The sequence below is a fragment of the Sorex fumeus genome, unplaced genomic scaffold (genome assembly GCF_029834395.1).
Source record: "Sorex fumeus unplaced genomic scaffold, SorFum_2.1 ptg000035l, whole genome shotgun sequence".
Lineage (NCBI taxonomy): Eukaryota > Metazoa > Chordata > Mammalia > Eulipotyphla > Soricidae > Sorex > Sorex fumeus.
In genome coordinates this window covers 23,870,864-23,884,875 of record NW_026606092.1, presented here as the reverse complement: position 1 = coordinate 23,884,875, position 14,012 = coordinate 23,870,864, and the positions used below count along the sequence as shown (strand labels likewise).

At 35.8% G+C, this 14,012-nt stretch overlaps 1 protein-coding gene across 1 annotated transcript in view; it reads right to left on the bottom strand.

The window, feature by feature from the left end:
- LRP1B (LDL receptor related protein 1B) overlaps window positions 1-11,497 on the bottom strand; it is a 1,985,988-nt gene extending 1,974,491 nt beyond the window's left edge. Inside the window, exon 1 of the mRNA XM_056117551.1 lies at window positions 11,320-11,497. Within this exon, the coding sequence (XP_055973526.1) occupies window positions 11,320-11,497 (178 nt within the window). The remainder of the gene's footprint in view (window positions 1-11,319) is intronic.
- Between the last annotated feature and the right edge of the window lie 2,515 nt (window positions 11,498-14,012).

Sequence of the window (14,012 nt, the reverse complement as noted above, 5' to 3'; positions counted from 1 at the left end):
ATCTCAAAGTTTATTTTTGACTTAAGTGATTTTCTTGCTACTGCTAGGTTTTTCAGGTGCTCGCCAGCCAGCTTAACCGTTATCTGAATAAGCTTTGTTTATTTTTCTTGGCTCTTTTTAACAGGTTTAGGTCTGTTCCAAGGGGTCAGAATGTTTCCTGCCCAAACGTCTTTTATTCTGAGCATGAAGTCAGTAATTATTTTTTGCTTTACAAAAAAATATAAATAACCCCGTTATGCTCATTTTGAACCTTTTCCCACAGTACTTTTCTTATGAGAGGTTGGAAAAAAAAAAGCCCTTCAGCAGACCTCCATGTGAAGTGAGCAGAGTTCTAGTCAGGGAGCATAAATCATACCTCATACTTGCAAATATACAAGTAACCCTTCCCCTTCCTGCTGTTTTCAATTACTCAGATTAATTTATTTTCAAACTTTTTGGCACCCCTCTGCTAAAGTACACAGCAAACAAATTTACAGTGAGTCCCTAATTAAATATTAATGTGAAAGCTTCCAGCTTCAAATTCCATTTGGTTCAGTCACTCTTAAATTTAATAAAAATTTGGTGTTTATTTCATATTTAACTTATTTTTGGATATAATGTTGATCTTAGTACTGGAATTTGGGAGCCAAATTATTAAAGGGACTTTTGACAGCATGAATGAAAAATGGTCTGAACTTAAAGTTATACACAAATTAGATTTCTGCACATAGATCTAGCAAATGTCTTTGAAACCTGCATGTAAGCTTTTTACAGAACACATAAATTGATTCAGATAGCTAGTTTCTACATTGTATTTGAGCATTTCTTAAAACTTTGAATGCCTGGGCTCTGGAACTCTTTATTTTAATCTATAGTCTATGTAGCACTACTTCTTTCTTTAAGTTAAAGACACACCATGTTTGAAAACTATTAGAGAGGGCTTTTTCATTCATATATTGTTTAACTGCAGTGACCACATAGCATTTCTCAAAAAATTTTACTTGATCAGCTGGAGCTTTACTTTCACAAGGAGGCTGTTTACAATTTAATGTAAAAGAGTAACTAAAGGATACTCCTTCATAGCAACTAAACTTGTACTTCTAAGAGTTGTATTTTTGGTGATAGTTTATTTGACTTTTAGAAACAAAAGAGACTGTTTGACAGGTGAAGTTCATATATTGGAATGGAGCTTTGAACATAAGGTTTTAAAACTGAAGTTTTGTCAAGGTAGATAATAGGAACATGAATGGAAAGAAAGAAAAAGAGCAATGAAAAAATTATAGGGCCAAATTCAATCCATTCCTATTAAAAAACTTTACTTTAAAAATTGCATTCCCTTCTTCTTAAAGACCTTTGGAATGTTTGTTGTTGCCTTTTTGTCAGTTTTAAATCTCTTTCTTTTTCGTTCTCCTTCTCTCACTCTTCCCTTTTTAATTCCAACAAGAATTCAATAGATCCAAACAAGTTTGTTTTGTAGTGGAGACAAAGAAAAAACTTTCAGTAAATCCAAAGCTTTTCAAATGAAAAATTCATGTATTATTATTTTTCCAGATTTTGTTGTTTTTAGTTTGTCTCTATCCTAAAAAATCACAGTGGGGTAGTCTAAGCTATAGACTACATGTTTTATGTATTCATTAATAGAAATATACAATACATATTTTATGTAGACTAGAATAGTGAATGTGTGGACATATATATAGAATTATTATTCCGGAATCTGACTGACCAAGGCTGCTAGAATTCTCACCTAGTCAGTTATCTTCTACCTGCTTTCACCAATCCTTTACCTTCAGGGTTTTCTTGGAGTTTTCTAGAAGAATAACAAGTACAACCAACAAAATTCCTATTACAGCTCTCCCTTTAATCAAATATTCTTAAACAGCTATTTGACAGTACAAATTCTTGTCAATCATGTCAAGGATTTAAGGGCAACAAAAAGGAATTATTCCTTGAACACTATGAATTCCCTCAAGGAAAAGCCACAAATGAGAATTCACATAGACTGATATGCCTATACTTTCAGCTATACTGCAACTTGAAAATAGTTAAAATAACAGGAAAGTGGATTCTGTCATATGTACCAATGTCTAGAATGTTGCCAACTATTGTATGTTAATAGAAACCTAAAGAAATATTACAGGTTATAGTTAATTAATTCTATTCTAAACAGAGAAGTGAGTGATGTGAAGCAATGAGGAAAATGGCTATAATAACCTTGAAATACACAGCAGGGTCTGCACATAGCCATGCATAACACATATGATAGAACTTATCAAATAAAAATAATTAAGAAATGCAGCAACATGGAATATATTCATTTGTAAATAACCTAAAAGAGTTTTACTCACCTTTAAAATAATAATTTCGGGGTTTCATTTCTTACCTTAGTCTCTTAATGTATCACATGATCCTGCACTTTGTTGGGAAAATTCTTCCTAACTTCAGGATGTGAATTGTTCCTGTAACTTTTCCTCATCTATATTATTACTGTATTTATTTCAGCCATCAACATCTCAAATTCTAAGTTAATTTTAGTAGCCTAAATAGCATACACTGTGTCTCTTCTTGTTCTTCATTCAGAAGTGAACATGATCTCTTAAATAAGTTGTGTCATGTCACCTCTATTTAAGCATACAATTACTGCTATGGCAATTGAAGCAAAATATAAGTGTCTCACCTTGGTCAGCCTGACCTAGTCTGCCTTTAACTTAAATAGGTCTTTTTCCCATTCCCTACCACTTTTACTGCTCTTCAGATGCACATTCTATTTTTCCTCCAAAGTGCTGAATTCATTACTTTCTCTCAAGGGCATTTATGGAAAGTTTCTTCCTCAGAATTATTCATTTCTGTTTCCTCTCATCATTTTTTTTCTCATCTGTGTCTTTCTTCTCAAAAATATATTAGGTAATTACCACCTCTAGTCCCAAAAGGACTTATCTTGATTGCCCTAAATTATTTTCCTTTTTTCTCACAGCATAAAATATGATTTATATATTTTCAAATTGTCTACTAAATATTGTTGAATTAATCAATATTATCAGCAGCAAATGAAAGAGGGAATAAAGCATCCAGGAAGGGTAACAGACTATAGAATAAGAGTAAGTATAATGACCCATAGAATTAGCATGTACTCAATTATTATTTTATTTTTTCTCAATATTAGATAGTCACCATGCTTTCAACCATATAAAATTTTTAGACTAGAATGTTCTGACTTATTAACTTGGTAATGTTGGCTTCTGTGCTATGACAATACAAGTAAACAATAAAAGGGCCTGGAATCTGAACTAGTAAATGTATGCACATATTTTAGTTTTTTTTAATAAAACTCCCAGAAAGCATGATGTGCAATAGCTTCACATGATGAGGCAAAAAAAAAAATGCATCCGTGGGGGTTATAGTACAGCAGGTAAAAAACTTGTTTTGCTTGTGACCAAATTGTTTTCTATCTCCTGAACCATATATGGCCCACAATGTGTGATCTCTGAACAAAGAGCTAGTAGTAAGCCCTGTGCACCAATGCTTTTGCCCCGAGAATTTAAAAAAGAAAAAAATTTACCCATGAAGTGCATTATTATTGCATTTTCAAAACATAATTCTGAGAAAAAAATGTCTTTAAAATTAATATAGTTGAATAAAGCAGATGTTTTAATAGTCATACTTTATATTTTTAACATTTTATATTAATATAATATACTACTAAAAGGCTTAGAAAACAAATACAGGTCTGAGATCATCTTAAAGCCTAAACATCTTTGAATCTCAAGAATTTATACTTTAGCAAAAATTTGAGGTTCTTAATAGGCTTGCTGGCTTGATCTATGGGAGCACAAGTTTCAAAAAGTTCTTTCTGACAATATCCTCTTGCTTCGCATCTTTGTTTCTTTATATGTCCTATTTCTATGAAAACAGATTATTCAAAGCCAGTTTCTGTTGCCAGTTTTGTACCTACAGTTTTTCTTTTTCACAAATATCTTAAAATACCCTATGAATACTAAAGCAAGCAAGTACAACCAAGTTTCATTTTTCTTCTCTTCTCTCATTTTAAGTTCTCTATTCTCATTTTAAGAAGAAAGGGCTAAGATGACAAATTGTCATTAAAGAAAAACTCAGCGGTAGAAAAATTCTTAAGGAATTATGTATTCGTATTTCTAAAGTTAAGCTGTCTGGGACGTCTTGAAGGATGTCAATGCAATGTGGAAAAGTTAGGAAAGAATGTCCTATTGATTGTAAGAATAAAACAAGAGACAGGCTATAGTACCTTGATCTCACCTAAAGAAGAAGAGTATTCTTTCGACTGAAACGAGGTCGCATTTCAACAATGCATGGCTTTGGTCTGAAGGCTATGCCAATCAGGACAGTGAGGTGCATGCAACTCGGGGAGAGATATCTCACTGTTAATATGAATGAACTGTAAGATAAAATGTAACACTGATTTCTAAGCAAGGAAATAAGTTTTATCTTGTTCAAGAAGTTTCTTTACTTTTTAATTTTTTTCTCTTGCCAATGTTAGCACAAATCTCGCAGGAAAAGTACTTTTTCAACTGACCTTCTATAGCTAATATGTGGATGATATTATTTAAATGCAAATGGAAGCTTTAATAGAAGCATTACAATATTCAATCTTACATTTGAGAAATATGATTCAAAAACTTGATGGTAATTGTAGAAACTGAAATTACTAATCATTGTTTCTATAGGTATGTTACAACTTTGACTAATGTATCTTTATGTGTACTTCTAAACCTAAAAAAGTACCCAAAAAACTCATTGTTTAATAAAGATGAGTGGCCGATTTTTTGAGCAACATAAGTAGCATCTCCATTACCAACTCAATCCTTACTTTTCCTCAGAGATGATGCTGTAGACTCTAATCTATTGGAAATCAGCAACAAGTTACAAGACCGATTTATTCCATCATGCCATTGAATTATTTTCAGTCATAACTGAGCACCTAATTGGGGACTAAAATTGTCAAAGTATTGTTTACGAGTTAATCTTGCCATATTTAAAGACACTCTTATTTCCATTTTCTATTTTATCCCCAAAATGGTCTCCACTAGATATTCTGTATTGAAAGTCTTTATTTTAAAATACCATTGCAAATATATTTTAATTAAAAATATTTTAAGTTATAAAAATCAATTGAGTCAAATAAAGCAAATAGTGTAAAAATACATTTCTACTAAAAATTTAATAAGATTATGAAATCAAAGTAATCTTTGAGTATAAGTGAATTCAGATAATGTATTTATTCTAATACTAAGGTCTTATGCTATCCCATGATATAAATAATTTCAATAAAGCACAATGAATTTGTCTCTTGTGATAAAACATAGCAATGGTACACATAATTTCCCCTAGGAAGCATGGATTTAAAACTCTATACATAGACTTTTCAGGAAATACTAAATCTTGTCCCCAAAAATTCAACTTCCAACATATTCTGTAAATTTCATTTTATAGTTTTATTAGATCACACTATCTAATTGTTACCTAATACCTGGTTCCCTTTTAATTGTTACTGTCAACTTTTAAGTCAGGAAGATCCTCAAAAATAATTAGGTCTCTTTAAAGACAGCTTAAGTCAAGAGGTGGGTGGGACTGACAGAAAGACAGACAGAGGAAGATAAACTACAGTATTAAATGACCAAAAGTCTAGATTTACTTTTGATGTGTTGGAAAATCTTCTGAGATTTAAAGGTCTGTTCTCAATATATTTGAGAAAGTGATTAACATTTAATTCAGATATGAGAGCACAAAATAATTGAAATAGTATTGAAGTATTATTGCAAGCACAGCACTTCTTCAAAAGTGAGGGAGTAAATACACTCAAAGTCACACATGTAAATTAGTTTGAAAAGTAACTGTAAAAAATTGAAGTTTTAGGCATCCGAAAAATGGCTCAGTGGCACAAGGTGTTAGGTTGACAAGAGTTTGACTGGGAGTTCAAACCATATATATGCAGAGGTGATCTTATAGCATCACTCTCTCCGGCCCATCATGAGGAAGGAGAGAGAAAGAGAAAGAGGGGGATAGAGGGGGAGGAGGAGAGGGAGGGAAAGAAGAAGCAGAAGAAGAGGAGAGGGGAGGGGTAAAAGGAAGAGAACTCTGATTTTAAGATACTTTTAAATGCTTTTTTTGATTTTTTTAAAATGTTTTGTTGAAAGCATGAATATTAAAGAAAAATTTAAAGAAACCAATTATCCCATCTCCTTTCAAATAAGTGGACGAAAATCCACTGAGACATAATTACTATAATATAACTCAATTTCATTCCTATGGCTTTAGTCATATGGATGGTACTCTGGGTTTATTCAAAGAATAATAAATCATATGAACATGTGAATCAGTTCCATAAAAATGTACATAATGCTGGTCATTTAGCTTAATTTTGTCTTCTCTTGCCACCAAAATAACTCTCCAAACTAAATACTCCATTTGCACGCATTATGAATCAAGGTAGTATTTTGTTAATATTCTTAGGTTAAACATGAGAGGCCAGAGCTCTTCAGGAAATGTATGAAAGTATTTTGAACTACCAAAGTCCATGTGATAAATTTCTGAAGAGGTTTGATCCACTATGCATTCTACATAGTGTATTATAAAAACATTCATTTGCTTTACTTTTCTTTAGGATTTCAGCTACTAAAACATGATCCCTGTTTCAGATTATAACCATTGGGTGTATCTTGATTAGTCGGCTAATAGACAAATTTGAAATGCAGGTTGACATTTTTTCTAACATCAGATTTGTTAGAAAATCAAAACAAAAAGGAACTAAGAAATCTATTTACTAGAAGACTTCATGTTGATAGTAAAAAAGTAATTTTAATGTTTTCTTTCTTGTATTTTAATCAAATATTTCTGTTGAAGGTTTAAATATAATTTTATTGAAAAAAATCTTGAATTTTCAGAAAAGAATGGTATTTTATGATTTTAATACAATTTTATTTAAAACTGTATACTATGAATATATGCATGAATGCATGCATGTTGTATAATGAGAAGTTCAACTTACTCTAAATTTGTTTAACTAATGACATGTGTGGATATAATCATGTTTAACTTTTTCTGTTAATTCTACTTTCTTTGAATGCCTATATCTAGATTGAAGACAGGTGTTTCCTTTGTGCAAGAATTGTTTTGACAGACAACCAGAGACACTAGAAAAAAATCTATCAATGCCTCTGGTAGGTATTTTTAACTCACAGAATTCCTATAACTAGGAAAATAAGAAAGGACCATATATTTCACACAATATGTAAAAGTTAATAGTGGAATTAAAAATAATCACTGAGTATAATTATGCAGGATGGAGAGAAGTTTCAGCGACCTACACATCATTGTAATATTGTAATAATCATCATACAAGGCAAAGTTATATTCAGTCTAAGTAAATTTTTTTCTTTTTCATTTTTTAAGTGAAGCATTTTATTTTTTAAGTGAATGAAACTTGTTTAGAAAGATGTAAGGGTAGAGAAAGAAAGGAATGTGTATGTAAGAGAGGACACAGACTTCTCCAGAGTGAAAAAAAGCAAGCAAAGAAACAGAGTCAAGCAAAAGAGATAATTGTTCAAGAGAAAACATGAGCTTGGAGAGCAAAAGCAGTCCAGTTTACCTTAAATGAAGCCTATTTTCATGGTATTTCCTAGGCTATAAAAAAGAAATTGACAAGGAACAGGCAACAAACTAATGTTCTGGATTCAAATACACTTACTAATGAAATGTAAGCATGTTTCTATCTTGAATAATAAGTAGCATTTAGAAAGTTCCTTCTCATTTTTGAGAATACATTAACTATATCATATATTATCCACCTGTTTTGAGTTCCTATACATGTTTTTAAAAATAATTTATTTTAATAAACTGGTATAGTTAACATGTTTTCACTAATTTCATCTATCATTCCACATTTAAATATGTAATTATATCAGCATTCCATTTTTGCAGGTATATTTACATTATTTACGTATTAAAATGTTTCAATATGATATGCAATATGGGATATGAGGAGCTATTTATTTTAAGGATATATTATGTGTCTAAAGGTACTTTGACCCTTTGAAAGACAAATTTGAATTAAGTGCTTTCCTAAGTTTATCATTTGGCTTTCTCTCACTTAATCTGTTTTCTGCAATTCCCTTTTCTTTTTGTTTTAACACATTTTTCCTTAATTTTTCCACTGACTCACTTTCTTCATTCCAGCTTCCACGTGAGCTTGAGCAAAAAGAGAAAGAGGGAGAAGGAAACCAGAACAGAGCATAGTAAACCCAATGATCTGAGGGCACTATTTGAAATAAAACACTAATGACATTTAAGGAATATGAGGGAAATGTACATGGATAAGTTAAGTCTGAGTAAAGAAAGATAAAAATTTTTACATTCATGTTGTTTTCTGTGATTTGTAGAGATGCATATAAAAATTATTACAACACCATAAACTTAAAATACTTGGAAATATTCCCTCATCTGAACAGTAAGAATTTGATCTACTCAGAAATACACTCATTTTTAGTTATCTCAACCCTTTTTCATTAGAAGTTTGACAATGTATACTTCCTCTTAAGTCCTAAATCTTATTAAGCAATACTTTGATATGACATGACATTGTTATATGACACACCAGTTGATCCCCAGTGAATATGATTTCTCTTTCTTTTTCTATTAAGAGTTACAAAGATGTTTCCTTTTTCAAATATGATACAATCTAATAAGAACTGACATGTCCATTAGCTTAACTCTGCATCAGATCAATATTAACTAAGAAAATAAACATTATTGAGTTGAAGTATAAGTGGATGTATATAAACTGAACTGGAACATACAAGGACCTTTTTTGTTTCTTTCGTAACTCATAAATCCACAATGAAAAGCAAGGGTAGGAGATAACATATTATTTGCTATTTATTTTATTCAGCTTAACTGGACGTCCATTGACCAACAAGTATTTAGAGAAGTTAAGATTAGTTTGTAATTTTGTGGCAATAAAGTAGCTCTCACCCTAGAAAAAAAAAACCTGTAAAATTCATGTCTACTCTTTTCTACAAGGACAATTGACAAGAACCTGTGCAGATAGCTCCACCTCATTAACCTCTTTCTTAAGTTTATATTCCCATATCTTCCATTTCAGCACTTCACTGCGGGAAGTTTGTCATAATGCAGCAGCACATTCTTTTTTAACTTTCAAGCAACATCTCTTTTTTTTTCCCTAAATGGGACCCACCCTTTTCACTTTTTATAGCTGCGACAATTACAGCTTTTTTTTTTCTAGCAGTTTTAAAAGTTGTGTTAAATATATGTAACGGTGGTAAAGTGTTGGTCTCTATTTTTACTTACGAAAGCTTATAAAGTACGTCTTATGCTGACATTGTGAAACAACATAAAACTATCTTACTTTTTACTTTTTGAATAAAAGTAACAATCCTTCAATGTGTCCTGTTTATATCTTACTATGCTCTTTCCGTCAGTGAAACTGACCTCAAATTATATTTTGTTTATCTGAGAAGAGAATTGGGGTTTTATATGCTTAATTTTTTATTTCATGTAAAATTCACTTTAGGTATTCATTGCAATGATAGTAATAAATGCCGTTTCTGTATCAATGCTTATACAGTCACTAAGAACTTGCTCTGGTGAGGTCAAAGTTCAGGATATAGAAGATTCTATAAGAAAGAGCCCAGCAGCACTAAGCCAGTCCTGCCATCACATTTTGCTAGCTCAGAGAACTGAAAACCTTCATTCTGTCCATTTGCTCAGGTCCAACTTCAAATATTCTTCCTAAGAAAGCCTGAGAACTGATTGTTCCAGATCAAAGAGATCATCATTTCATGTTAGAGCTGTGCACTTCCATTTTATCAGTACAGTGTTCACTGTTCCACACCAACTTCAAGGCAAGTTAACGCAAGTTCAGAAGCTATATAGTTAAGTGGCAATGTTATGTTCAAAAGATTATCACCCTGATAATGTCACACTTTCTAAAGGAACTCCTATTATCAGTTGGAAAGAAAATGGCTTGTGTGTACATCTTTAATGACTATAAGCTGGTTGCCAACTGTAGATTGAGTTGGAACACCACAATTCATCTCCTTATTCTTTGCTATAACCAAACAATAATTTTGTCAATTTGCATTTTGCATATTTGTTAACACTAGGATCTAAGTATCGTTCCTGTCTATTATTTTTCTAAATAGACTTTATATAAGGACATACAAACTTGTTATGATTTGTAATGAGATTTCTAGTTTAATCAGTTAACCATTCCAGTGCCAACGACCCAAATATCCATCTACTGCTCTTTCTTTCTCCTTTCTTTCTTTCTTTCTTTCTTTCTTTCTTTCTTTCTTTCTTTCTTTCTTTCTTTCTTTCCTTATTTCTTTCCTTCTTTCTTTCTCTTTCTGTCTGTCTGTTTTTCTGTCTTTCTTTCCTTTCTTAAGATCTGTGCAACTGTTGTCTCAGCTACCCAAACTTACACAGGGATTCTTGGGTTTCCAGATTAAAAGTTTCAGAATCCAGCTTTGCTGCCATCCCCAACTTCTCTCTCGCCTGAACATTTCCTTTTGAACTTCTGCCTTTCACCAACTATTCGAAATGAATGTCAAGAGCAAAACGTCCGTGATGGTTAGCTTTGCAAGTACCATGGGCCTTGCTTTCGACCTTTAGTTTAAAAATAAATACAAATTCAAAAAGTCAAGTCAAATAGGTGCCTGTCCCCAGCAGTGCCCTGCAAGACCGCTTTTGCCTCGGTAATCACTGCGCTTTCTCCCAACGCAAACTACAGAACCCACAGGGGCTCAAGTGGGCACTTTCCTCTCCGCACACACCCGGGGTACCGCAGGTAAAGAACTTCCCATAGGAGCTAAGTTGAGCAAGACCCCACCTAAGGCAGAGACAAACCCGAGCCCGCAACAGCCGCAAAGCCCCAGGCGTCCGCGGGGAGGCAAGTCCTGCCAAAGCCAATCCTCCCCCCAAATCCCAACCTCCGCAGCGCTGGGGATGCGCGGACCGAAACGCGCAGTCAAGTGCAAAGGCACCCCGGGAGCGGGGAGGAGGGGGCAAGGGGGACAAAACCCGGGAACTGATCGCCGGCCAAAGGGAACACACAGCGAGGGGTGGGGGTGGGGGGTGGAAGAAGCGGCTCAAGACTCGGGCACCTGCTCCAAAACGGCCCCCTCGCCCCTGTCACCCTCCCCCACGAACACGGCGCAGCCCGGACCCACCGGCGCGGGGCGCGGGGCCGCAAGGACTTAAGTTTCAGCACTCACTTATCCGCAAGCGGCGCCCAGCCGGGGAAGCCCAGCCAGGACGGGAAAGGGGACCCGGGCGTTTGCGCTCGCTTACCTCGCTCGGCTCCCACGGTCAGCACCTTGGCGCTGGGCAATAATCCCGAGAGAGTGAGGAAGGCGAGCAGAAACTCGGACATGGTGCTCTCCCGGCGAGGAAGCCTGCGCTGGAGACTGCTCGGCCCGGCGTCGGCGGAGGCAGAGGCAGCCCGGAGCCCCGAATGGAGCAGCGTCATTTACAAATGTCACTGAGAATTCTTCAGCTGGAGGAGCCCAGCCAGTCCGTCTTCTCCTGCCTGGAGCAGGATCTGGAAGGTGTAAGGGATGCGCGCGGGTGGCACAGGGAGAGAGAGAGAGAGAGTGTGTGTGTGTGCGCGTGTGTGTATGTGCGTGTGTGTGTGCGTGTATGTGTGTGTATGTGTGTGAGCGCGAGCGAGCCGCCCGTGTGTCTTGACTTTTCAATGCAGGGTACGTCTGATCTTACATCACGCAAGAGGGGCAGTGAGAGATGCCAGAGGATGGGAATTTACTGATTAATCACCGAGTCCAACACACTCCCCTTCATCGTCTACATCAATCACCTCTATTACTTAGTAAGAGGCGTTGAGCACAACAGGAAAATACCCCCCGCGAACGGAGAGCGCCACAAATCACAATTATTTCGGTCTCCTTGAAGGCAAAGTAACTCCAAGCTGGGGTTCTACAGGGATTTGGGTCTTTAGAGAGGGGGGGAGACTTCTGCGTTGGACCGAGCCAGCCAGACGCCTAGGAAGCTCTGCATTTAACAGTCAGTTTGGAATTAGCAGCTCTAGCAATGGGATGCTTTTCTAGGCAAAGCAGATTTGTTCCCTTTGCGCCCTGAACCTTCCTTCTCAGAAAGGAAGGACATGCCAAGTGGCTGGGCTGCTCTCAGGGAAATGGTGTCCTCAGCTACACACCACACACGCGCGCACACACACACACACACAGTCACGCAACGCATTCTCAATTGCATGTTCCACTAGTAGGATGAAAAGCACCTGGGGACCAAAACGCACAATTTAGTGACTCAGCAGAAACAAACCTCCAAACAACCCTAAAAGTCATTAACCATTGCATAAGAAAGGGACGTGAATAGCAAAACCGCTCCTCCCAAGGAGGCAACCTTGGAGAAAAACTGGCAATTCGTTTTACTGTGAATGTTTCTTTTGTAAGGACTATTTTAAACTTGTTTAGAGGGCTTCAAGGTTGGTTTTGTCTTTTTGTTTTCTTTCTCGCTGAACAGAGGTGTTAAAACTTTCCCAAACCATCTTAGGCAACAAAATAAATCAGTAGAATTAGAGGACAAAAAGTTGCTTGCATGTTACTTAAGTTTTTGAACAGAATCATCATCCACATATCTAAAAATTTGGCCAGCCATTCAAAAATCACTAAGACCTAAAAACTCAGAAATCTTAGTGGCTGAAGGATTGCATTCTGTGACAACAATTCTAAGAACAAATGTTGGGGGGGGGGGTGTGATTTGTTTTTTAAAACCCCCAAGTGGCTAAGCATTAGGGACAACTATAAGAAAATAATAAAACTCAGCAACAGGAGGATTGGGAGCTGAAGGAATGATATTATAATGCATTGTTCAGCTTACTGGCTGAGACATTAGAGATGAAAGCTAGCATTAGAGTGAGCTGTTTATGAGAGTAAAATTATGAAGAAACATCTTTGGATGCTCCTTTGGAAACTATTAACTGGGACTAGATCAAAGAATACAGAGGTGACTATCTGCGACTTTGTCAAGAAAATGTGAAATTCACCTCTTTATTCTCTCTGTGGTTATAAAATATCTTTTCTGTCCACTTTTCCGGGTTTAAAATTTTAAACAATCATTGTAAATCAAATAACTTTGTCTCATTTTTAAATGCATGCTTTTATTCGTCTAAATTTGTCAGCACATCTTTTAACCTAACCATTTTTTATCATTTCAAAATAAAATTATTGTACCTCACATAAAAAATTCATGAACTTTGAATGTTTTGTGAGGCAGAGTCCAGAGACTATGAGAGTGAAGAATAGCAGGAGGAGAATGAGAGAAATACTAAGAAATGAATACCATTCGAAGTAATAAATATGTCTCTATGGTTCACAGAACCTGGCTGCATTCAGAAATCTCTCTAGGTGGGACTCAGAGGACGATATGTGCTGCTCAGGATGGAACCCCGGTCTGTGTAGTGCAAGACAGGTACTCACTCAGTGGTCCTCGGACTCAGGCCTCAGCTCTGTATTCTACAAACTTCATGCACTCCACAGGTCTGAAGTGTTTTCTTGACACCAGTCCCTTTCATGGGCTGGAGCAATAGCACAGCAGGTAGGGTGTCTGCCTTTCACACAGCCAACATGGCCTACCCGAGTTCGAGTCCTCCGCCCCTCTCGGAGAGCCTGGCAAGCTCCCTGTGACGTATTCGATATGCCAGACACAGTAACAACAAAGTCTCCAATGGAGACGTTACTGGGCCCACTCGAGCAAATTGATGATCAACGGGAGGGCCTTTACTTACTTTACTTACTTCAGTTTTGGCATTAAATTGAAGAATCTGGGTGTAGGAAGATAACTGAAGTGATAGAGCAAATGCATTGGTAAGGCTCTAAGTTTGATTCACAACAAAATTGTCTCACAGACACCACTGGAGATGGTCGCTAATTACAAAACCAACCAACCCAAAAAAGAGTACTAATAATCCTTGCAAAAGACATTTAGAATATTTTTCTTTCTATACTCTC